This window comes from Rhipicephalus microplus, chromosome 1, assembly GCF_043290135.1.
Source record: "Rhipicephalus microplus isolate Deutch F79 chromosome 1, USDA_Rmic, whole genome shotgun sequence".
NCBI classification, from domain to species: domain Eukaryota; kingdom Metazoa; phylum Arthropoda; class Arachnida; order Ixodida; family Ixodidae; genus Rhipicephalus; species Rhipicephalus microplus.
Genome location: NC_134700.1, coordinates 91,143,598 through 91,170,231, shown reverse-complemented (window position 1 = coordinate 91,170,231; position 26,634 = coordinate 91,143,598). Strand labels below are relative to the sequence as shown.

The following is a 26,634-nucleotide window of genomic DNA, read 5'->3' as shown; positions in this document are numbered from 1 at the left end:
TGTTTCATTTACACAACACAAATTTTTGATAATATTACATGACAGTATGAGAGTGGCTGTTTTCGCACACGAACTCTATGTTCTCTAAATAAACAACGCCAAACAAGCAGATAAGCACCAGACAACAAATGCTAAGATCTCCTGGTCCAAGTGAGATAACTTGCTGCTTTTCACAGAGAGATACGGCCCCGACGCGCTTTCTTTCAATAGGCGCCACTTCCTTGTCGTCGACAGTTCTTGTCTGGCGTGAGGCAGTACTGGCCTTGAGACTCGCTCGGGTGAGACGTCAATTTAAGGATTCCACTTTCAACCGCACTGCAGCGGCAGCAGATCCTGTACGCAGATTGTCTGCTCCAGACGGAAACTTTGTCGAACTAACAGCCTTGCGATTGTCAATGAGCGCACTCAACGACTCCTTTCGAGTGCAATTTATAACCTTGTTTTAGCTGCGCCCCAACAGACAGGGCAGGAAAATCACCCGGATGGCCGACGAGTGCGCCGAAGCCAGCAACTGCACTGTGGGTAAGAAAGTGAAACTATGTGCGTTTGTTTTCTATATCGTTATAAAACTTTTCACCGTGCGATACTACTTTGTTCGGGTGTTTTTCTTTTCGGTGTTTTGGTAATCGTGCTTTTCTCGAGAGTCTACAAGTATGTAGACAAAGCTTGTAAAACGTCGCGGCGTCTAACTGAGGGCGAGGTGTTGTATTGCGCAGGCCGCGTTGTTCGATGCGTGGTCGAGGCTGTCAACGGATACCGCATCCCAGTCGCGGCTCTCGTCTTGCAACGAAGTGGACTTGCGAACCCACCACACAATGTCTCTGTCGTGATCGACTGCGGTGAAGTGGTGAATGCTCGCTATTTGTGCTAATCACGATGAGGCGATGCCTACGCGTGTAACTTAACATGTGTGCCGCAGTTTGAGGCAATGTCTTCGTGTAACCTAACATAGAAGTTATGTTCACTGCTAGTCTGCTGCTGCTTCCTAGCTTATATCACATTCGGCGTTGTGTTGATGTTTCTAAATTAGGAACCTAGTTTTAACTCCGAGGTATTCAGAATATATAACGTTGCCAAAGTTTTAACCTAATAATTAAATACTCAAGTGCGGCGGCACCGTTTTTTATTCTTCCTGTTATTCAATTGGGGCCATAAATATTTTACAGCTTTCGCATTCATGTTGCCGTTACAGCATTACAACATTACAAGACAGCAGGTTGGAGAGATAGTTTATGAATGAGCCTTGGAAGGCCAATAAAATTGCACTCTAATGTAGTAAGTATAATCGATACGCTTTTTTTAACATTTAACATTGTACAGCACTCACCGCGGAGACAAGCAAACGCACGCAGTTCTACGAAACAAAACGCTGCGTTCTCAAAATGAGTTACAAGCGGAGACCCATGGTTGCTTGAATAGCGTCGGTAGCCACCACACATCAGATGACGAATAGACATTTTTCAAGCATTCCCACAACGCCCCACGGGCGCAGGAAGCACTATGAGAGTGTACAAGATCGATGGCGCAAACTTAAGAAAATACAAAAGAAGAGACACGAAAAATCATGCTGTTCCGTGTCTTCTTTCGTCTTGTTTCAAGTTTGCGCCAACGATGTTTTGCACAGCTATACATCTACTAGCCCGACAGCATACGTTACTAAGCATTGTGGGAGAAGTTGGCAGAAGAAGCATTGTGGGACAGTTTATGAACAATCTTTTCCACACAGTTGCGTTTGAGTATAAATACGTCGATATCCATGTATATTGATAGCTGTTACCTAAAAAATACAACAACCAGATACAATGGTGCAAGGACAAGCGTTTTGAAGCAGAATATTACGCACAGTGAAAAAAATGGAAGACAGGTAGACCTCAATGAAATAAACACTAAATAAAGGTGATTATTAAAAAATAAGCTTCAGCAGACACTAAATTGTAATTCACGCAGACATGTGGATGAAGTATTGAACATATTAGGAAGCTACGACAAAGGTAATAGATGTACTTACATTAACATATTAAAGAAGCAAGAACAATAAGTAAAGGCCGAGCAATAGCTGGATGTAAACTTCGATTTCTCAGGGCTGCTATCGCAAGAAAACTTTGCAAAAACAAAATCGATATTCCAACAGGAAACCCCCTTCAGTGATGACGGCTTTCCCAGTCCCCTTCCACGTACGACCTAAGCTTCACGTACTGGTCGTCAAAGAACTTTGTCGCTGCTCTTTCCGGCGTACGCAGCAGAGCACAATAAAGCGGGTGCATTTTCCAAATTAACAATTGGCACAGAGAATTCAGTCGAAAAAAAAGCTGCGGCCTGTTAATTGCCTGTGTAGTTTTTTCCCCTAGTTGCTTTATTCGTCCGGCCGCTACTATGACCATTCCAGCCTTCGCCAGCTGAAATAACCACCTTGGAGGAGGGTGGAAGTTCAGCGCAGCAGCTTATTTCCCTCCCTAATAATCTAACGCATGAGGCAGACTTAGCGCCCCCCTCCTCTTAGTGGAAGCAGCTGTCCTTTTCTCCCCCCCCCCCTGCCAGCTACACACCTAAGAAAAGTACACGCTGATTTTCGAAGAACTTTCTCGCAGCTGCTTTCTGCGTGCGTAGAGAACAAAATAAAGTGGGTATGTTCACTAAATTAACAACAATTGGTGCAGACAGCTCCAAAAAAAGGTCTGGTAATTGGTCTGGTAATTGGCCTGCTGACCATTCCAGCCTTTGTCAGCTGAAACATCCACTTTGATTGGGGTAGGGGGGAAGAAAGCACTGGTAAATCTGGATTGTGAGGCAGACGCCATCGCTAAGACAACTAAAATTGTGTGCGCGCGTCAAAAATACGCCGAACTCCTAGTTTGTGCATTTGATGAAGGCTATATGAATGGTAAAAATTATATTTACTTCAATCCCTGCCGCGAAGATAAAAAGCGATAATATCTACGGTTGAATTAGGTGTTTTGGCAAGCATTTATGCGGCAGGGACGCAGTTTCATTGCTGACAGCTGCAACCCGTCGTAAACCTCCGCCGTCTCTCGCCAGCGCGCCAGCGGAAACAACGCCGCGTCGCGGTGCACAGAATCCGGGTTCTCCGCCGCCGCTTGGGAAGGCGTCCGTTCACGACACTAACAAAACCTTTCTCGCCACTATATCGTTACTCTGCTTTCACGAATTAGTAATGCACTATCAGCTAGGGCTCCTATTTGCCGCTCTCACACCCCATACGTAAATCTTTCACAGTGAGAATGTTACAAGCGGTATCTTCCTCGCCGAAAGAAAGCTTTAGACACCTTGCTCCGGACATCAATCCGCACTGCCCTGAGTGCCATGAAGAGTATTGCTCGTTAACACACATGCTCTGTGAACTTTCTCCGTTACAACATGACTCTTATAATAACTAAAAGGCTGAAAGGAAGCCCTCAACGGCGCTGATTCTCAGGAGCCACCAAGGACTGCCCAAAAAGCCCAAGAACGGACGGAAGACCATGGTGTTCCGGCCACGACGTGGGCGCGGCCGGTAACAATACGACTCTGTAGCTCCTAGGGCCTCAGTTATTTTACTTGACCGACCGACCGAGCAAGCCGTTCCATGAACGGTGTTTTCGTCAGCGACGAAGTTTGATCAGAAAAAACCACCAACCGAAGCGTTCCCTCAGTCCATGCGTCTGTCCGTCCTATTGCATACTTCTATTGGACCAATGCCATCTAGAAAATCAGACGAGAAATGGTGATGAGGCCGCGCAATCTGCCATACTGTTCGAGAGATACTGCTGGTAATGCCTGAGAACACCGGAGAAGAATACACTAAGAGAAGCTGAAAAACATGATTGATCCCACTGTCACATTTATCGGTATTATACGAAAGCAAAAAGGTCTCCTTACCGACATAGTTTAGTGCTTACAGTCCAATATTGCAATCGAGCTTATACAATCTCCGTTGGTTTTGTCAGCTAAAGCACCGCTTTTCGTAAATATATATCCATGTTTGACATTTAGCGATGCATCTGCATCCCGACGGCTAACGTTCATTATTAAATAATACACAATCATTTTCGTTTGGCCCAATGGATAGCCGGTCCGGAAGCTGGTGTCACGGTTCGAGAGGTCGGAAGTTCCACTGTCATTGACGGTATTTTTTTCTCTATTCTGATTGTGTTATTTTAGTCGTCATTTCCCGAACAAAAGTACGTCCCTGAAATCTTGGTAGAACCCGGCATAAAAGACTTTCGTGTTATGACTGTCACTCTTGCATATCCAGCGTGATAGCCAACATAGTGAGCAAGGGAAAAACACAGGGGATGCAAGACGCCACCACACGGATATAACTGTACGAAACATGCTTCGTTTGAGTTCCGTAGTGAAGATTCACCTAAGTAAATAGTACCCTCCCCCCTCAACGCAAAGCACACGTGAAGGCCAGGCGATGGAAAAAAAGTACAAATGATCTATACTATGTTTCATTACTGTGGTTCACAGCACTATGCATATTAAAAAAATGAGTTTTAGAAAGCGCACTCATAAGTCGTGCACATACCACCACGACATAAATCATGCAGGCGCTCAAAAATGACTAAGACAGTAAAAGGCAGCATACTAGAAAAGTTTTTACATGAAAAAACAAATAAAAAGAAACCGAAAGTTAATTTTGCAGTCAATACACTTAACTTTAAGCTCGGTAACAAGTACGAAAAAAATTATGAGCGACATAAAAACCACGGCCGTGAACAAGATACTTAGAACATTTGTCATTGCAAAACGCAGCAAGCTTGCTTGTAAGTAATAACTGTAAAGCATTTCTCTATGTCTTAGCGAGAAAACTTTTGAGTTGTGTTCACTTGACAGCAACACACCAAACTCGGATTGCTTACAGGAAAAAAAAGGAATGGCGCTGTTGTGGAGAGATAGAAAGAGAAAGAAAAAACTATTTATCCTATATTAAGGGAAATGGGCTGCGAAAAGTCGAGGGATTCTACACGTGCTAGGCCTCTTATACCACCTCAGCCCACCTCAGGATAGCCTCTTAAAGGCCGGGGTTGTAGCGACTACATTAACTGGCGGTAGGATGCCAGCGATTTGGCTCTGAAGCCTCCGCTCCAATGACAAAAAACATTGTCGCCAAGTATAGTCAATTTCTTTGTAATGGGCCCTCGTCCAGAACCATTTTTCTTGAATGAAAAAAATTTTCGTCCGCAATGGGTGCTGAGCGCTCTTACGAAGAAGCTTTAACATAGCATTCTTACAGCAGTCTTCCTGAAGATAATACTCCGCATCTTTTCCAGAAAACAAGCCACATTGGGGACTTTCCATTGCTGATTGGTTTCCTGAAATCGCTATGAATGCTGGATTGCCGCTGCAGCAGGTTTCAACGAAGCTACCTCACCTATCCCCGAGCAAGTACGCCAAAAACAATGGCCTTCAACGAAAACACAGTAACCTCGTTCTTGCCTTTAGCCAGCCGGCGTTTCTCGTGGAACCCCATGACAAGATGCGGATACTGGACGTGGGCTGTGGAACTGGCGACTTCACGAAGGACTGCCTGTTACCTTGCTGTCTTCCATGTGAAAAGGTTGTAGGCGTGGACATCAACCCCGTAATGATTGAGTACGCGCGCGAAACCTCTGCCCACGAGAAGATCGACTACCAAGTTTTGGACATAGACAGTGACGTTACCGAATTCCTCCGCTGCAACGGCCAGTTCGAGAGAGTGTACTCCTTTTACTGCTTGCAATGGTTACAGGACCCGGGAGCAGCGTTGAAAAACATAGCCTCGCTGCTGTCGCCAGGAGGGCAATGCCTCCTCGTGTTTCCCGCGACTCACCAACCGGCTACTATCTGGAGCCGTCTAGCCATCATGGACCGCTGGGAAAAGTATTCGGAGGTATGCAAGCTGAGGTTTATGGCAATTACCTGTACACTCATTATTGGATAACGGGGTTTCGTTGTTCGTAGATAGATAGATAGATAGATAGATAGATAGATAGATAGATAGATAGATAGATAGATAGATAGATAGATAGATAGATAGATAGATAGATAGATAGATAGATAGATAGATAGATAGATAGATAGATAGATAGATAGATAGATAGATAGATAGATAGACGGACGGACGGACGGACGGGCGGACGGATGGACAGACAGACAGACAGACAGACAGATAGATAGATAGATAGATAGATAGATAGATAGATAGATAGATAGATAGATAGATAGATAGATAGATAGATAGATAGATAGATAGATAGATAGATAGATAGATAGATAGATGGACGGACAGACAGACAGACAGACAGACAGACAGACAGACAGACAGACAGATAGATAGATAGATAGATAGATAGATAGATAGATAGATAGATAGATAGATAGATAGATAGATAGATAGATAGATAGATAGATAGATAGATAGATAGATAGATAGATAGATAGATAGATAGATAGATAGATAGATAGATAGATAGATAGATAGATAGATAGATAGACGGACGGACGGACGGACGGGCGGACGGATGGACAGACAGACAGACAGACAGACAGATAGATAGATAGATAGATAGATAGATAGATAGATAGATAGATAGATAGATAGATAGATAGATAGATAGATAGATAGATAGATAGATAGATAGATAGATAGATAGATAGATAGATGGACGGACAGACAGACAGACAGACAGACAGACAGACAGACAGACAGACAGACAGATAGATAGATAGATAGATAGATAGATAGATAGATAGATAGATAGATAGATAGATAGATAGATAGATAGATAGATAGATAGATAGATAGATAGATAGATAGATAGATAGATAGATAGATAGATAGATAGATAGATAGATAGATAGATAGATAGATAGATAGATAGATAGATAGATAGATAGATAGATAGATAGACGGACGGACGGGCGGACGGATGGACAGACAGACAGATAGACAGATAGATAGATAGATAGATAGATAGATAGATAGATAGATAGATAGATAGATAGATAGATAGATAGATAGATAGATAGATAGATAGATAGATAGATAGATAGATAGATAGATAGATAGATAGATAGATAGACAGACAGACAGACAGACAGACAGACAGATAGATAGATAGATAGATAGATAGATAGATAGATAGATAGATAGATAGATAGATAGATAGATAGATAGATAGATAGATAGATAGATAGATAGATAGATAGATAGATAGATAGATAGATAGATAGATAGATAGATAGATAGATAGATAGATAGATAGATAGATAGACTTGCTATAGCACACTTATCACAGAACGTTTAGCGAGAAAATGTTTCTATAGGCGTCGGCACCCACAACCGCAAAAGGTAATAATACATAATAATCATTGCGGTTGATCGCCCAAAACTACGATATCATTTTGAAAGACGCCGTAGTTCAGGACTCCAGAATTTTAACTTGGGCGTAAACCTGAGTACACAGGCATCAAGGATTATTGCTTCATCTAAAATGCAGGCCACCGTGGCTGCAATTCGATCCCGTGATTGATGGGTCAGCAATCAAGTGCTTAATCACTACACTACCATAGCGGGTGCCACAAAAGTTGATATCCATAGTGTTTAGAACATTTCCCAGCTATGGTGGCAAAGTGTTTTATGATGTTGTAGATAACTAGCATAGGTGATTCGCTGGTGAAACCATTTTATTGTACCCACGTTCAACTACGCTGCTGCAGTTTATGCATGAACTGCCACTAATACTAAACAAGTATCAATACGCTTTCTTAATCTGATTATTCACATCTCTGAACTCAGTAACGAAATCCTTGTAACACACAGAAGTGTCGCTGTTTAACAAAATTGTAACAACATTTGCTAATTCCTTTGTTCATATTTTTACGCCCAGATATTGATGAAGTATATCCCGAAGAGCCAATACATGAAGGACAAGGGAGTACAGTTGGCATACATGTCGGCGTTGCTACGTGAAGCCCAGCTGTCGACGTCGATTTTCGTACTGCCCAGACTGGTGACATTTGATGGATGGTCTGAGCACGATATCATCGGTAAGCGCTATAGAGGAACAAGATACGATTCTTAGGCATGCGAGATCGGGAATTGTTGGTGCCATTAGGCGTGGTCATAATGCTGATTGATTTGTGGGGTTTAACGTCCCAAAACCACCATATTCTTACAAGAAAACGTATATTTACAGATATTTACAACGATTACACGCGATGACAGTGCCTGGCGCACTGGCGGGCTGGAACCAGTCTCTATCCACTTCGTAGTCTTCTCTTTTTGCCAGGGACCCTCTACCGCTTTATGCCCCAATCCCACTACTGCCTTGTGGCACTACCCCGCGGCGTTAAAGCGCCGACCCGGCGCTTGTCACGAAAGGGGAGTGTTGGGTGACACATAAGGCTTCAGTCTTACGACGTGCACAACAGTGGATGGTGGTGGCATTGAGTGCGCTTCGTCGACGACTCGCTGTATCTCGTAGGTGAGGTTGCTGATCTTGCGAAGGACTTTGTATGGTCCGTCATAGCGAAATAAAAGTTTTTCGGAGAGGCCGATGTGACGACATGGGGTCCACAAGAGTACGAGAGAACCTGGTGCATACGAAACTTCACGGTGGTGACGATCGTATCGATCTTTCTGAGAGGCTTGAGAAAGCATGAGTCGTTCTCGGGCAATCTGTCGTGCTGCGTCGGCTCGCTCTATGGCATCGCGGACGTATGTGACAGGGGAGCTTGAACCAGCGGGAAGGAGTGTATCAAGAGGCAGCGAGGGTTCCCGTCCATAAAGAAGGTAGAACGGGGAATAGCCTGCGGTGTCATGTCTGGAGGAGTTGTAAGCGAAGGTGACGTAGGGTAACGTTGCGTCCCAGTCACGGTGGTCTGGAGAAACATACATTGACAACATGTCCGTGATAGTGCGATTCAGGCGCTCTGTAAGTCCATTAGTTTGTGGATGGTATGCCGTTGTGAACTTGTGGTTCGTGGAACAGGAACGTACGATATCCTGGACGACGCGAGATAAAAAGTATCGGCCTTGGTCAGTAACGAGCTGTCGAGGAGCGCCGTGATGCAATATGATGTCATGTAGCAGAAAGTCGGCGACATCGGTAGCGCAGCTGGTTGGAAGAGCGCGGGTGATCGCATAACGTGTCGCGTAGTCGGTCGCCACGGCAACCCATTTGTTCCCGGATGCAGAAGTGGGAAATGGCCCGAGAAGGTCGAGCCCTACGCGGTAGAATGGTTCAGCAGGGATCTCAATAGGGTTAAGAAGGCCAGCTGGAAGCGATGTTGGTCGTTTTCGACGTTGACAAAGGTCGCAGCTGGCAACATACTTTTGCACAGAGCGATATAGGCGTGGCCAGAAAAAACGGCGCCGGACGCGATCATAAGTGCGAGTGACTCCCAGGTGACCAGCGGCAGATTCATCGTGGAGCTGTCGGAGAACATCTACACGCAAATGGGAAGGCACGACGAGAAGGCGGTCAGGGCCGTTAGGGCGCATGTTGTGGCGGTAGAGAACTCCTTCATGAAGGAAATACAAGTTCAGAGAAGTGGGTGGAGTAGCGGAACTCAGGCTTTCTATGATGGGAAGTAAATCCGGGTCGCGGCGTTGCTCAGAAGCGATATCAAGAAAGTCTGATATTGATAAGACGCAAGCCTCCGTAGCTCTCTCTGTGGCGTCTGGTGGATCCACTGGATACCGTGACAGGCAGTCGGCGTCTTGATGGAGGTGACCAGATTTATACACGACCGAGAAGGTGTATTCTTGGAGGCGTAGAGACCAACGACCGAGACGTCCCGTGGGATCCTTTAGCGAGGAAAGCCAGCAGAGTGCATGGTGATCAGTTACAACAGTAAAACTGCGGCCGAAGAGGTAGGGGCGAAATTTAGCGACAGCCCAAACAAGAGCAAGACACTCTCTTTCGGTGATTGAATAGTTCCTCTCGGCAGGGGATAAAAGGCGGCTGGCGTAGGCGATGACACAGTCACGTCCATGCTGACGCTGAGCTAAAACAGCACCAATTCCGTGCCCACTCGCGTCCGTACGAACTTCTGTCGGGGCAGTCTGATCGAAGTGGGCTAATATTGGCGTAGTCGTGAGGGCTGCAATGAGCGCCGAAAATGCAGCACTCTGAGGCGAATTCCAAGTAAATGGGACGTCTTTTTTAAGAAGCTCGGTGAGAGGCCGCGCAATATCGGCGAAATTTCGGATGAAGCGGCGAAAATAGGAGCACAAACCAAGGAAGCTCCGGACATCCTTATGAGAAGAGGGCACGGGAAATTGAGTCAATGCGCGAATTTTGTCCGGATCGGGCTGTACCCCAGATGCGTTAACGAGGTGACCAAGTACAGTTATTTCGCGACGGCCGAAACGGCATTTGGAAGAGTTCAGCTGAAGACCAGCGTTGCGAAATACTTGGAGAATACTGGACAGTCGCTCTAGATGGCTTGCGAACGTCGGTGAAAAAACAATTATATCATCCAAGTAGCATAAGCAAGTGGACCATTTGAAGCCGCGCAGAAGGGAGTCCATCATGCGCTCAAAGGTGGCCGGCGCATTACAAAGCCCAAACGGCATTACTTTAAATTGATATAACCCATCGGGGGTTACAAATGCTGTTTTTTCTCGGTCCCGTGGGTCAACAGCGATCTGCCAATAACCAGATCGAAGGTCAATGGACGAGAAAAACTTTGCGCCATGAAGGCAGTCAAGGGCGTCATCTATTCTTGGTAAAGGGTAAACGTCCTTCTTAGTGACCTTGTTGAGATGTCTATAGTCGACACAAAATCGCCATGTGTTGTCCTTCTTCTTGACAAGCACTACCGGGGATGCCCACGGACTAGATGAGTGTTCGACGACGCCTTTGGCGAGCATTTTCTCGACCTCTTTCTGAATGACAGAGCGTTCGGCGGCGGAGACGCGGTAAGGGCGGCGATGAATTGGGTTGGCATCGCCGGTGTTGATGTGATGGGTCACAACTGATGTCTGGCCTAAAGGGCGGTTGTCAAGATCGAATATGTCCGCATAGGATGTCAACAGACGGTGGAGGTCTTGTGCTTCGGAGGGCGAAAGATCTGGCGCTATCATTTTGGCAATGTCAATGCTTGACAGGTTGGGCGCAGTGAGCAAGTTGACATGCGGAGTAGGTTGCTGAGCCGACAGTTCAGAAATATCACACTCTTGCAGCGACGACATGACGCCTAGTTTAATACCAGCAGGCAGCACATGCGTGGAGAAACCAAAGTTCAAAAGAGACACATGGGTCTGATTGTGGCATACTCTCACCACGGTGTGCGGGACAGCAATGGAGTGCTTTAGCACAACGTCGGTAATAGGTGAAACGACATATTCACCATCGCGCACAGGCGGATCACACACGAGCTGCACGCAAGTCGCGGCTTGCGGCGGAAGATGCAGGAACTCGGTGGCACAAAGGCGACTTTGAGCGTCATGGGCAACAGCGGCGTCTAAAGGCAGTTCCAACTGAAGAAGACCTGTCGAGCAGTCGATAAGGGCGGAGTGCGCAGAGAGAAAGTCGAGGCCAAGAATCACGTCATGTGGGCACTGCTCAAGCACGGTGAACAATACGACGGTCTGGCGCCCAGCAATACACACGCGAGAGGTACACATGCCGAGAACGGCAGATGTGCTCCCATCGGCAAGCATTACTGCACACTTAATAGGAGGCGTGATCACTTTGCGCAGTTTAGTACAGAGAGCAGCGCTCATGACTGAAACTTGTGCACCAGTGTCTATCAGGGCTGTAACGGTAACGTCATCCACCAAAAGGTCCAAAATATTGCGGCGTGTAGGAATCGTCAACAGAGGATTTGCAGAATGGGTCGTTAATGCAGCGTCACCTCCGGGAGCTGCATGGTATAGTTTCCCGAGGTTGAGGGCCCAGGTCGTGCAGGGGACCTGGATCGAGAAATCATCGGCGAGAGAGATCGGCGGCCTTGGGGTGATGGCGACCGGCTGAACCGTGGGCCCTGAACGTTAGTAGGAGCAGGCTGTGGATCGTACGGAGTAGAAAAGCGGCGAGAACTGCCTTCAAAGCGACGCCATGTCCCAGTGTTCCAAGATTAATTGGATGACCAACGATTGCGACAGTAGCGTGCAATGTGGCCGGCGCGAGAGCAGTGAAAGCAGATTGGTCTATCATCCGACGTTCTCCATTCAGCAGGGTTCCGGTAGCGGGAAGGGTAGCGTGAAGGGTACACCGGAATCTGGTTAACAGAAGCCGAGCTCTCGGTGGTGCGAACAGCGCAAACAGGTGTGATGCCGAGATTTGCTATTTCTTGGCGAACGACGGCTTGGATGAGGGAGACGGTGGATGCGTTGTCTTGAGGACCGTCAGAGGCGATGGCTGCAGGAGCCATTGCTTCGAGTTCGCGACGAACGATTCGGGTGACATTTTCGGACGATGTAGCTTGCGTGAACTTGGGGCTGTCTTCACAGGTCGAAGTGGCTGCAGTATTAGGCAGACGCGCAAACTGGCGGGTTATGCGACGGTTCTTGGCGTGCTCGAAGCGCTGACACTCCTTCACAACCGCGTCGACGGTGGCGCAATCTTTAACGATCAACAGATTGAACGCGTCATCGGCAATTCCCTTCAATATGTGAGCGATTTTGTCAGTTTCGCTCATGTTCTCGTCTACCTTTCGACAGAGGCCCAATACGTCCTGTATGTAAGATACATACGATTCTGTCGATGTCTGCACGCGACATTCCAGGTCTTTCCTCGCGGCCTGCTGTCGCCCAAATGGCCTGCTGAATAACTCGAGAAGCTTCAGTTTGCAAACGTCCCAGCTGGTCAACTCCGACTCGTGCGTCTCATACCAGGTGAGCGCCGTATCCCGCAAGTAAAATACAACGTTGGCCAGCATCAACGTAGGGTCCCACCTATAGTATTCGCTCACGCGCTCGTACAAAGCGACCCAATCTTCAACATTCACCTTGTCCTTGCCTGTGCCTGAGAAGGTTCCGGGGTCTCGTGGAGGCAGGAGAATCAGAGGAGGCAGCTGCTGCTGCTGGTGCTGGTGCTGCTGGTGCTGATGCTGGTGCTGGTGCTGCTGCTGCTGCTGCAGCTGCAGCTGCGGCTGCGGCTGCAGCTGCGGCTGCTGTTGCTCTTGTGGGTGGGCCTGTTGAGCCATTGCAGAAAAATGAAGGTGGCGACCACTCCGAAGTTCCGTGTTGGTTTGCCGGAAAAGCCAGGTAGGCGTACCCCGGCACCTCCACCAATAATCTTACAAGAAAACGTATATTTACAGATATTTACAACGATTACACGCGATGACAGTGCCTGGCGCACTGGCGGGCTGGAACCAGTCTCTATCCACTTCGTAGTCTTCTCTTTTTGCCAGGGACCCTCTACCGCTTTATGCCCCAATCCCACTACTGCCTTGTGGCAATATGATTATGAGAGACGCCGTAGTGGAGGGCTCCGGAAATTTCGACCACCTGGGGTTCTTTAACGTGCACCCAAATCTCAGCACACAGGCCTACAACAGTTCCGCCTCCATCGGTGGTCATAATGCTGTGCTCTAAATATTGACGGGATGGTTCGAGTGAGGAAATATCTGAAGCACATCTGACGCCCTTCTTATCTGACTCCGAGAACACAAAGAGAACTAATCCTGCTGATAGTATGCATTGTGGGGACTGATTTAATGTGAAGCATTTGTCTAGGATCTGCATACTCAGCATTGCTTTGTTCCTAAGTAAGTGATACCATTCGTATCCTGGAATGTCGTTGCATATCCCGCGTTTACCTTGCACGCACGCATGCATGCATTTAAGTAAATACATTCCAGTATATATCACGTTATTTGAACGTATATTCTAATATATACTATGTAGAACCTGCCGTTTACGTTCGTCACACATAGCATTTCTAAACGCTACAATATCATACAAATGACAAATGGCTGCTAGAGCACCAATTTCGTGTCGTATAAATCAAGACGCACATGACATGCACAACGTATTTTTATTCTTCTAATAATAATTGCGAGTGTTGAACGTTCAAACACCACGATAATATTATTAGATGCGGTGGTGCAAGGCTCCAAAAGTTTCAACCGCTTGAGCTTTTTTGAGTGTGCTTAAATGCAAGCATGGACACTTTGACACTTGTGCATGCAAATGCATTTGTATATACCAGCACACAGAAAAACACGCGAACATACGCATTTACTGTTATGAAAACTCCAAACCACAGACAAGGGCGTCGCAAGTTTTTCCTTGATGGTTACATGTGCTTTTTGTGTTTTTCAAATACGTACTAAAAAGGCCAACAAATTTTGCTCAGTTCTTTACGAACATACACGATGTGGAAACCACTTCGCTTTTCCCCGCCTTGGTGGTCTAGTGGCTAAGGTATTCGGCTGCTCGAATCTTGGCTGCGGCGGCTGCATTTGCGAAGGAGGCAGAAATGCTGTAGGCCCGTGTGCTCAGATTTGGGTGCACGTTAAAGAACCTCAGGTGGTCGAAATTTCCGGAGCCCTTTACTACGGGGTCTCTCATATCGTATGGTGGTTTTAAGACGTTAAACTCCACAAATAAATCAATCAACCACCTCGCTTTTGAAAAAAAAATCTTTCGGCGTTGTACCTAATCACAGCCTAATTTCTACAAAAAATAATCATTGCACAACCCGCTCAATCTTTGCAAAGGAACTGGCACAGCTTGATTCCGCGTTAGGCGGCATTGCCTATTTGCTTTTTGAGTGATAAGAAAAGCACCCTTGCTATGTTTACATGCACTCTCCGCGGCGGCGTGTCGAGACTTATCGCATGGCCAGCCCGCAGCCGCAGCTTGTTTCGGTTTCGCTCTTGCCACATTGTTTCTTGCTTATTTAAAATTATTGGCGAGTTTTTCAGCAAAATCAACCATCGTAGTTGTTACAGGACTGTCAATCCTATTTCAAAACGCCATTACCTGAATATGGTCGAAAATGCACCGTTGTTCTGCTTTATAGGGGCACTGAAAAGCAAGACAACTTTTTGGCTATAGCGAAGTGAGATTTCCAAATGCTAAAACACACTGCTCTTACCACGACATGACTCTTGGTACACGAGAAACGCGCGAAAATAAAATGTGGGTGCAGAGGACCCCTCGAGATTCTCACACAAAACACCATGCCGTCGGCCATTTGAACGGTCTCTAGTAGGCCCTTACGTAGCTTCTATTGGGTAGAAAGTAACTACATTGTTATCTCTGGTTGCCTTAGACCTAATATACGGAGGTGGAAAAGTTTAATTGAGCTAATGTAGCAAAATCACAAAAAATACATCTTGAAATCCGTGACGTCACGCGTGTTGATTGAAACGCAACATTTCAAACTGAAACTTGAACCTTGATAATGAGCTTGCAATAGGGAAACTTGTTACATTAAAGCTATCACAGCGCAGTTCATCAATCTAAACCTAGTTATTGTTTCACTCTATAGTATCTAAGAATCCTTTTGAACAAGTAGATAGCGTTGGACATGCATGGGAAGTATACAGTTACAACTTTTGCAAATCTTACCCAAGGTATTGCGTTTTGTGCTCTTGACAGGCTTTCATACGTATATTTAGTTGTAGTCCTTGGCAGAATGCAGCTTTACGTTCTTTTCTTATCAGGAGAGCAGAGGAGTACATAAAGGGAACAACACAAGAAAATTAGTGTTCACAAACTGCAACGTCGCGAAAATTCAAACCGGTTTTTATTGTTTCACTCTTATTGAACGCAACAACACAGGCAATGACAAAGAAAGCCACACAGCAGAAAACAATGAGATTTTGAAATGCATGTTCGCATCTTGAAATAGACAAATCTTCATTGTCTCAATTCAGGGGCTGCGCACATCAAATATTTTGCTATAGCGATAGAGTAAAGAGTGGTACGTATCACTGCAATTAAACTTACTTTCACCAGGCTACACAGCAGAATTAAAAAGTTGAGGAGAAGGAGAAAAGACAGGGAGGTTAGTTAGTTCTTAGACTGCTTGGTTACCCAAAGCCGAATTATTACTTAGATGAAGCAGGGCTCCATGCATTCCCATTGTGATGATTTTGCAGTGAAATTGAGACAATGTAGCACGTATTTTTTATTAACAGCTTTTATAGTCACAGGAAAGAATAACTGCTTACTCCCCTACAAAATTTAGGACTAGGAATCAATGTTGCGCTAAGTTTATCGTTTGTTGAAAGTATATCAGGTTATAACCACAAGGATGTACACTTTGCAGTGCTTGATTACATTCATGAAGAAAAGATTACCATCCTAGTGCATATTTTCCTATTTTTATTAGTAGTTACAAACAGTTAATAAATGCGTTTAACATCCCATTCGATAGTCTAACTGCTCGCTCTATAAAATTTGCATTTATTATCTAGATTTCCTCCTAGACTAAAGATACCATGTTGTTTATTTGTTTTAGCTTCAGAGGTATTTAACGCAAAGTTCCTGCCACCCGGTTCTTATCCCAACCGCCTTTGTGGCTCAGCGCAATTAGCAATAGGATATCATCGTCATCATCGTCAACGAGCTGACTGTGAAGTGCTGCTTGACATTGCTTTCGCTAACGATTTAACGCAGTTTGTACAGGAAGGCACTCGCAAAACGGGAACAGCGCAGTCTATATTCGATCTAGTATTTCATGATGGACAGTTTGAAGATTATCAGGGAGCAGTAGAAAATGGCATATCGGACCATCAACTAGTATTTGTACAAATTAAATCCAACGTTCCTGCATCAAATGTTAAAGAATGTATTGCGCATGTCCCCAATTTCGATAAAGCTGATGACACGAGCATCATTGACTACTTATCGTTTCATCTAGACAGTCTGAGCCCTGATGATGACGTCAATTCTTTCTGGACAAGATTCAAAACCATTATCTTTCACTGTGTAAATTCATTCGTACCATTAAGAAAAAAGCGAAAGAATAGGCGTAATCCCTGGATAACGCGAGAGATAGTTCGTCCGAAGCGAAAAATATGACGGCAAAGGAAAGTCAAAAATCGTGAAAAGATATCAAACTTATCTTCACAGTTGCGTACAACGCTGAGGCAAGAAAAACAGAAATATTACGAGGAAACACTTACGAATTTCATGGTGTCTTCCCCGCAAACGTTTTGGCGTCATTTGTCACAAACCCCTCAAAGCCAATACAGCATTGTTCTTGACGATGAAATCATAACCGACTGTTCGAAAATTGCGTCTTACCATAATACGTTCTTGCAGTCTGTCTTTTCAAATGATTCCGAATGTAGCGCTTCAACTACAGCAACATCATTCTCCCATATGTCTGACATGCCAGAAGTGCGCATTAGCTATGAAGGAATACTATCGCTCCTGCTAAACAATAAAGAACATAAATCTGTTGGTCCGGATGGAGTTCCAAATGTTTTCTTGCGTAGATACGCTGAATGGGTGGCCCGATACTTGGAAATAATCTTTAATGCCTCCTTGCAATAAAAACGGGTCCCAGACGACTGGCTTGTAGCAAAAGTGGTCCCAGTACACAAAACCGGAGACAAGCAGAATATCGAAAATTACCGACCAATCTCCTTAACCTGCGTCTGCTGCAAACTCCTCGAACATGTTATATCCAAAGCTATATATCAGTACCTAGAAAATACAAAACTACTACATCCTAACCAACACGGCTTCCGACAAAAGCTATCAACCGTAACGCAGCTTCTTGAGACAATCCAAGACTTTTCAAAAGCAATAGATAACGAAAGACAGGTTGATGCAATATGCCTTTACTTGGCAAAAGCCTTCAATAGGGTTCCTCATAACAAAATAATTAAGAAATTGAAGCAGATTGGCATAAATAACAATGTAGTAGAATGGGTCAGGTCATATCTGACATGTAGGACGCAGTATGTGAACATAAACGGCTACAAGTCTGATCATTTACACGCAACATCTGGAGTCCCTCAAGGGTCCGTACTCGGACCGGTGTTATTTCTCGTTTATATTAACGATATTTGTTCCGACATTATTCAAAATATTACTGTTAGACTGTTCGCCGATGATTGTTTACTTTATCGAGAAATATGCAACCATAATGATCAAAAAATACTCAGCTATGCCTTGGCATCTATCGAGAAATGGTGCGAAACATGGAAAATGCAAATAAATAAAGAAAAAACGGTTGTTTTGCGAGTTACAAACAAAGTAAACCACGTCAAAAATTTCGAGTATCAACTAAGTTCCACTGCGTTAGCTACCGTTAACAGATGTAAATACTTAGGAGTAACAATATCTGAAGACCTGAACTGGACCCAATATATCAGTAATATTTGCTCTACTGCTGAAAAGAAGTTATGGTTCTTACGTCGCAAATTAAAACTGGCTCCAGCCCCCGTAAAGTTAACGGCGTACTTAACAATAGTAAGGCCTACACTGGAATACGCAAGCATCATATGGGACCCTTATCAAAAAGGATTAATTAAAAACATTGAGCGGGTACAAAGAAGGGCGGCTAGATTTATCCTCTCAAAATATTCTCGTAAAGATTCTGTTACACAGATGCTGCAAGAATGAAATTTACAGTCCCTAGTGGACCGCCATCGCATAGCCAGACTTAAATTCTTGTTTCTGCTTTCCCAAAATACATTTAACTTTGATGCAGAGCAGTACCTGATTCCCCGTCAAGTGCGGAGCCTACGAAGTGACCACCTCAGAAAATATCTAGTTCCTCAATGTCGTGTGAACACATATGCATGCTCTTTTTTCCCTAGAACAATAAAAAACTGGAATGTATTACCCGATGCCATACGTGATTCTCAAACTGCAGAACACTTTGAAAACAATGTTACGAAATATTTTCTAGGTGAATCTTCGTAAACGGTGATTGCTGTTTTTGGTGTGTGTGCCTGTCATCTTTTGACTATGAATCTATTTGCTGTAACTTGTCTCATGTACGTTGTAGGATGTAATATTGGGAAGTGTATTTTGTGATGTATGTGATGTAGCATGTAAGTTGTAGAACGTAGCATAGTGATGTATTCCTTTTGTATCGGCTATGCATTTCTTTTTTACGCGTGACATGACGGTTGTTATGTCAGTTTTCTACCCCACCCCTGTAACGGCCCAATCGGCCAACAGTACCTGGAAATAAATAAATAAAAAATAAAAATAAACGCTGTGCTGTCTTTGAAAAAAAAACGTTTATTTTGTATGTGAACAGCTCTTTATACTAAAAACCTGACAAATAAACAAAACCATGTCTTTGCAAGGATTCTCCTCGTGCAGCTATACAAGTGTGATTCAAGAACTGGCTACCAATATTGAAAAACTTGTTTAATAAATACTAAACAACCTACGACATTATAAGAACTATTAGCTATAAGAACTATAAGACAGTATGGCAAAGGAAGCATAGTGGACGTTATCAGCAGCAATTGTAACTTACCGTGCATAAAGAAAATTGGACGAAAATATTACTCGACAACAGCAACCAAACTTGCAACCTTCAAACTCGAAAGTCGTGGGTTTGGTCCCTGTCGGTGGCGAGTCACCTTGTCGTCCGCTTTTATTTCTTCACAATTACGCCACCATGTCTGCTTACAACGTCCCCTGTGCTTCCCTTGATTTACTGTTTGCTAATTTTTATTATAGTGTGTCTAAGAAAGAAAACGAACCACGAAACTTACATTTTTCTGTAGTGACTGGTGATTGTATGAAGTTTGTCACATATCGTCATGGTATCCAGAAGAGGGTATATTTAAAGTTTGATTGCAATCCGTGAATATTAGAAAATCACCGGAGTTTCCCTTCAAGAAGTATCGTGCCACTTTATTCAACACGGCTCCTTCAATCGTGAACTTATTTACAGCGCAGCGCCAGAAAAATACAGAACAGGAAAATAGGAAAAGAGAAAGAAAAGACGGCACCGTCTTTTCTCTCTCTTTTTCTCTTTCCCTGTCCTGTATTTTTTCTGGTGTTACGTTGTAAATAAGTTCACGATGGATCCTAACTAACTGGCCCAACTTACCGTCTTACTACGGCTCCTTCAAGCCTGGTTCATGTTTCTGTTTGATCTTTGAAAAATGTGAAAAAAAATACAGCGTGCCGTTTTAATCATTGAGAAAAAAATGATACATTTACTACTTACATTCGCATTAAATGGCTTTATTTTGTGCACGACTTATAAATACACTAGTAAGTGCACAAATTTGTCTGAAGAGAATGTGCGAACATGCCTGTGTGCGCGATAAGTGTTGACAGCAGTCGCTATTGAGCCACAACTGTGCGGTTAATATTGGAAATTATTCTTCTTTCGCTTTACAAGATAAATTGACCCTCAGGCATAAGATCGTAAAAGTGGGGCACTAGATTTTTATTTCGCAACAAGCTAGCGTTAGATACGAAATAAAGTATAGTATTTCTTTACGTTCTTGTTTTCCACACGAACAATTATGAGGTCATTTTATGCATTATTTCATTCGCATTTCTTCTATTTTCAGGAATGCATATGGGCATCGTTCCAATAAACGCCCTCGTTACTAACGAGGAAAGGCATCAACTCCTCGAAGATATCACGACGCTTGTCCGGGAAGTACATGCACCTGATTGCGACAAATCGCTCTTTCGTACTTACATCATTATGGCTACAAAACCAAAGAGCTAGAAGCTGATAATTCAGTGCATGTGGTGCATCATCCCCAATCTGATAAATCTGTCAAATGGAATTAGTTTTTCAAAGCAATACATTTATTTTTGAGGTCATTACTAGGGCGCTTTATAGACGTGAAGCTTGTTTCATTTCTTCAAGAAAACTGAAAAGCATTACCCCAATGCCACAGATAATACTGCGCGACAACAAAGTGAGGCATCAGAATATAGCCAACAGTATTCTCTTTTCAATTGCTCTGCAGTAAAGGGGAAGTTTACTGGGCCTCAAGGAATGTCGAGCTGCGATGTCAATCAGCGTGAGAATATAAAGTTTTACAAAGCAAGGAACGGGGTGCGACCGGCCTTGCTAAGAGTCTAAAGGACGAGTCAATTCTGCCCTGTAACTTTACTGAACGCCATTTTCAATGCACAGAGCTATGGCTACGCACGATTTATACAGATGATTGTTTTATGCTCGGTTTATAAAGATTGCACCAACATCGTTCCCGTCGACAAAGTGACGTGGGTAAAATGTACACGAACATATGACAAAGAAACCCTGAAAAAAGCTATTTGTTTATTTGAAGTAGGGGGAAATCGAACCGAATACCTCTTGATCCGCGACGTAACGTGACAGCACTCTACCTATCGCGTCCCTACCGCACATGTACGAGACTTCAAGGTGCGCCTCTCTCGCACATCCCGTTCACCATGATCGTCGTTGGTGGGCTGTTGCCGCCCTCTGGGAGCGCGGAAGTGAAGTACGCCACCATGGCTCTAGCAAGTGCCGATACAGGGCGCTTTCATCGTCTATGCACAACGAAGGCTTTCAATGCATTATTTTAGGACCCCCTACGGTCAGTCCAATGCTCTGTTATGGCATAGCCTGGACGCGACGACGAAGTATGTGCTTTGCTTTTCGCGTCGTGTTACCGTGACGTCTCGTTGGTGGAGTAGCGCAGCTTTCACATGTACCAACGGCACTTCGTCGCTTCATTCTGTTCGAGTGCGACACCTTGCTGTAACAAAAGTGTTGCAATAAGCGGCACAGGCGGGCAACAATATCGACGGGTGAACGTCGCATCGTGAGTGGTTCGGTGCAGTGAGAGCGATGCTCGTGGTCTACGGAACGTATTCCCGCATTTATGGATCAAACTACAAGCTCGGCCTCTCGCGTTTCTCAAGGTCTCTCAACTATATGCATGAGCACAGGCGTAGGTTACCGCAGCGCACGACGGCAGAATACAACAGGTGGCCCCACGAGGACCGCGACTGCTTCACCCAACTATAACTTCTCGAGTTGCTCGCGGCCGACCCTAGGTTCGGGATGCGTTTCCGGACCAAAAGACTCGCATAGCAAGCTTTCGCTGTGTTGTAAATGCCGGTTACGATAGCCGTTTTTGCGGCATAAAAGCGTTGTTTGAGTTTTCGCTAGCTTATAGCGGCTGTCTGCTAGATTCACCCACTAAATTGAGTGTACCAATATCTTCAGAGCTCATATTATTCTAATCCGCCTGGTTTCTCTATAGGCTGACGTAAAGTGGCAATCGCAAAAAAAAATGCTGAAGTAATTTTGAAGCGTAAAAATTGCTACTGACGAATGTACAGGATAAAAAATACTCGCATTTCACGTTATTGCATGAAGAGCTGCGCTAATGGAATTCGTTATTTTAATTGTTTTGGTTGCAACAGAGGTTTCTCTATTACGCTAGCTCGGTTATTTTATGCGTGTGTGTCTGCCAACAGTAGTTTTGAGAAGAAATACTGTTTCTGCATACTTGTACATTTGTTGAGAGCTTTCCTATTCATATTACAATAAGGTAGAAGAAACACATCCTCTTCGTCGTGAACACGTGAAACGTATTTTTATTTCAAACCTGGTTAGTGAGCGAAATAAATTTATTAGGTCCACAATTGACGCGGGGTTTTTGGAAATCATTTGGCAATAGCACATTATTCACCTTAAGGTTTTCAGAACTAATGTGTACCAAGTCAAATGTTGAAATGAAGCAATAAATACATGAAAGCACATCACACACACCATGTGCCATCTGCTATCTCTCGTGACACGCGTTTTGCAAGAAAAAATTACCGCGGAAAGCCAGTTTTAAGTGAAGGCAACCCGTCAGTGTTATTCCAACACCTCTCTAGTGTACAGCACCGCACCGCGAAGGTCTTCATCAGAATCCAGAGACGTAAAAATGCAGTTTAAATACTTGCTACGCACGCCCGCTACGCACTTTCAAACGCACCGGACCGACCATTTTGCCCTTGAGTACTTCTGCTGCTAACTTGTGCAAAAGTGGTGGCAACTCGAGCAATTTCGTTACAAGTGGGTTGCATGGCCGAAGCGGTGCGTTTGGCCGCCTGTCTGTACTCTGTTTCTGTAGTTCCGTGCACCCCAGTTCAACCTGCAGTACTTCTGACCCAATCAAGAGGGCGAGCTCTATATGTACTGTAGGAATTCATTAAGCACATCTACTCTCTTTACATATATTCATCATCATGAGTGGTCGTCATCTTCATCTGCTGTGGGGACTTGGCTTGTCTGAGTTCTGTGCTTTGGGCGTGGTCGCTTCATCGTGTTTTCTGGGCCTAATAAAGGTTGCCTTCACCGTTACATCACAGTACCATTGCGCACCTCGTCTTTAAGCGGTGAATGCTGCTAGGAGTGAGCTTGGGCCGCGTAAGAATTTAGATCCTTTAACTGAAATTCTGCATGACTCCGCAACACAACAAAGTTGAACAAGTCTTACAACAGCTTTTCTTGATTGCGGCCCTAGTCAACCCTAAACAACGTGTATGGTGACAGCTGTATCAGTTAGCCGCGTCGTCTGCTTTCGTATTTTTGTGTTGTCTACCCGATATTCGATGAGAGGTAGCGTCACATTCCGTCTTGGTAAACATGCTATCCCGTAATCTGCCAGACCGCTGTACTCGTAGCTTACGCAAGTTATCGCAAGCATTCGTGCCGGCAGCAGTTCTGAACTAACGAGTCCAAAAGCTGGTACCTTGATAAATGACGCCGGCTATCGAGGAACAGAAAATACCATCCTATGCGAAATGTATGTCCTTCGAAATTTGCTAAAGCGCCAATCACCCATCGCCAAGCCTACGACATTGATTTTTCAGCGTGACTTCCAACTAAACGTGCCAAATAGATCTGAATATTGCGTTAGGGAAGCACAAAGTGAAAAGGGGTTTATTTTGTGTGTTGGGACGGCGGCTCTACGATGAAAACACGGCCGGGACAGAACAACGTTCAGGAAGATGCCGGTGACGATCAGCACGAGGCGAGCGAGCGGATCCCAGAACCCACTACCCAAGTGGTGGCGATGCTGCTTGCCAACGATGCGTTTTCTTCTTCACAAAACAAATGAATCTAAGGCGAATGAAACATCAGTTCGAAGCTTGAAAGCTACACTGCGCACGGCGGCCGCTTGATAGATTCGAGGTGGGTGACAACTGCTTCCGGCAGTGTAGCTGTGTTTTTTGGACCCAACCGTAGTTCCTCCGCGGCACTGTGGAGTCAGTAGCTGTGCTGACTACGTGTAATATTTTGGGCAACGTCTTCCCAATAGTTCGCGCTTTAGAAACAAAAGCTTAGTGCACGCGAGGCAGAGTTGCGTTATTTATTCCTCCATCTGAATGTTGGAGGAATAAATGGAGGAATCTGAATGTTGTTAACAACCGAGATTGTGAATCATAGAGCTACAAAGATTTTTTTATATAAAAAATTAGGCGAAATCGCTTGGCAGAATGCAGTCCAAGCACGCTGATAATCCTTTGAGTAAATGTCTTCTGACGAGATTGCTTACAGAGGTAATGAGTACGCGCAAGACGTTCGGAACATGTACACAACATCTTGCTTCGAGCGCAGATCTCGCTTCGCGAGAACCTGCGCTCGAAGATCGCGTAGGCTTGGCTCTACTGCATGGAACAAGAGAAGTAGAGTATAATCTATCACCATGCCCCAGTGCCTTGGACGCTCTACTACTGGAGAGTGCACTCTTTGGCGTTTGTCTCGTCCGGTGACAGCGCTTTCATTCAGGGCATATCGAGTACCAGTGGAAATTACGGACATGTCGATGCTAGTACGTCACACTATACTGCGTGCTGGTGTATGTTGACTACATCATTTACCACAGGCTTTAGGTTAATATGATGAACATTAGCCGTCATAATGCAGTGCTGCCACTAGACGTTAGCGTCACTGGATCCACAACAAACGTATCCATACCTGCTAAATACCGATTGACATGGTGTAAGCTCTCATAAATCCATGAATAAACAGCTAACTAGTCTTGTAAAGAGGCGGTTCACTCTCGTGTTATACCGATCCCTATGATGGAGGAATGAATCATGTTTTTGACGATAATGACGACCAACGGCTCCTCATAATACGTTCAACGATTGGTCGGGTAATGAACGCCTGTAATTCATTGCTTATTTCCTTTTCAATCGTGACATACATAATAGTAGCTTTTGTTCATTGATGAACAGTGATTTGCGTATTACGTACGTTAACATGTAGACTCTGTTCGTTTGATGTCGTTTTTTTTTTTTGCTGGCCACTTGTGTCTATCCAAATTTAATATGATCTGCATATTGTGATTTCTCGCTTTTTTTATTTTTTCTATTATTGGTTGCTTTGTATTTGTCATTACGTTTTGGTGATGCTGTTATCTATTGAGGTTCTCTGTGAAGCCACTGCCAAGCAAAAGAAAGCCGCAGCTTTCTGACAGGTATTGCTGTACCTCCGCTGTCTGTATACACCTACCCTGCAGAAATGAAGTGTTTAAAATAAAATTGTTTACTTTCCATTATTACCTCGTGAAGAACGTCATTGCTTCATGTTCATATTTGCACCTACTGCAGAGCTCATTGTCTTTCAGGCTCCACGAATGGGAAGAGGGTAAGCGGGTGACGCGGTGGCAGAACTCACGCATGCGTTTATCATATGTTGACTTAGATCGATTAGCATTGCACATGATTGAAGCATGAGTAGCGCGTGAAAAATGGAGGCCACAAAGGGAGACGTAAAAGTTCCTAGGCGCTTACGTCATGCATCGTTACCAATGTGGCAATTTGCGGCAGTTGTCAGTGGTACACTGTAACTACGTCGTTGAATGGAAAACGTGCAGTGGACGCGCGTGAACTTCAGAACATGTACCACATATTCACGCTTACAAACATATGTGGCATATTTCTTTTTTTTCTTTTTGAGCAAAAATTGAAAATCAGATCTTTTTCGCGCGATAATCTCAATAACACGATTTCGCTACAAAACTCGTTTCGTGGAAGTCCCTGCATCACTGCCGATGTCGGCATCATTGGTCGTAAGTGAAAAATCATCATCTTGGTCATTAAGGACGGATGCTATGTACGAATGCCAAATGGTCTCCTTAATTCACGCGATGTTGCTGCACAACCATTGTGCGTCAAAACATGGGAATTGCACAACGAGGAACGGGTTTGAACGATCGCCAACTATAGAGGTTTATTTATATTGGGCGCTTTATTTCCGTACTTTTATTCTATTCAGCGGTCATATCGATAGCGAGCTCTCGGAGACGGACACTCAAGAAAAAATACACAGAGGAAAAGCTACACTGATATCGCGAGACCGCACGTGTAGCTGGTCAATAAACCTTGGCGTTCGGCATACTATCATCGGAAACCGACATCCCGTAAGATTTCCTGCCGGCGGCAGGCTCTCCAAGTCCCTCGCCGCGTCGTCACGGCACTCGACCTCTCGGAAATGCGTGCACAACTTCATAGGTAAGTTTGCATATTTCTTGTACTCACATAAGATGTGAGTAGTATGCTTTAACGATGACCGCCCATGCGGGCTTAATAGTTCCATAGTGTTGGACTGATAAGCACGCGGTCGCTATATCAAGTCTTGGATTTTCATATGAACAAAATGCAAAAAAATGGCAGCATATCCACGGAGTGAATGATGGATAGTGGGGCGAAGCATCCGTCCGTCCATGCGTTCTTGCTTCCGTCCATCCGTGCTTACGTCTGTG

General features: G+C 44.6%; 2 protein-coding genes and 1 long non-coding RNA gene across 3 annotated transcripts in view; 2 read left to right on the top strand and 1 right to left on the bottom strand.

Annotated features, from left to right (window-relative positions):
- LOC142788941 (uncharacterized) overlaps nt 1–17,179 on the bottom strand; it is a 31,594-nt gene extending 14,415 nt beyond the window's left edge. Inside the window, exons 1-3 of the long non-coding RNA XR_012889348.1 lie at nt 17,080–17,179; nt 15,518–15,604; nt 3,635–3,699 (exon numbers count right to left, since the gene is read on the bottom strand). This is a non-coding gene — a long non-coding RNA (uncharacterized LOC142788941). The remainder of the gene's footprint in view (nt 1–3,634; nt 3,700–15,517; nt 15,605–17,079) is intronic.
- The window catches only part of LOC142788787 (juvenile hormone acid O-methyltransferase-like), a 56,592-nt gene extending 31,164 nt beyond the window's left edge, over nt 1–25,428 (top strand). The window contains exons 2-4 of the mRNA XM_075884977.1: nt 5,274–5,872; nt 7,872–8,031; nt 20,455–25,428. Of these exons, the coding sequence (XP_075741092.1) occupies nt 5,327–5,872; nt 7,872–8,031; nt 20,455–20,618 (870 nt within the window). The 5' untranslated portion in view covers nt 5,274–5,326 and the 3' untranslated portion in view covers nt 20,619–25,428. The remainder of the gene's footprint in view (nt 1–5,273; nt 5,873–7,871; nt 8,032–20,454) is intronic.
- An 815-nt stretch (nt 25,429–26,243) lies between these two features.
- Nucleotides 26,244–26,634, top strand: part of LOC119178505 (juvenile hormone acid O-methyltransferase-like) — a 56,236-nt gene continuing 55,845 nt past the window's right edge. The window contains exon 1 of the mRNA XM_075884968.1: nt 26,244–26,383. Within this exon, the coding sequence (XP_075741083.1) occupies nt 26,364–26,383 (20 nt within the window). The 5' untranslated portion in view covers nt 26,244–26,363. The remainder of the gene's footprint in view (nt 26,384–26,634) is intronic.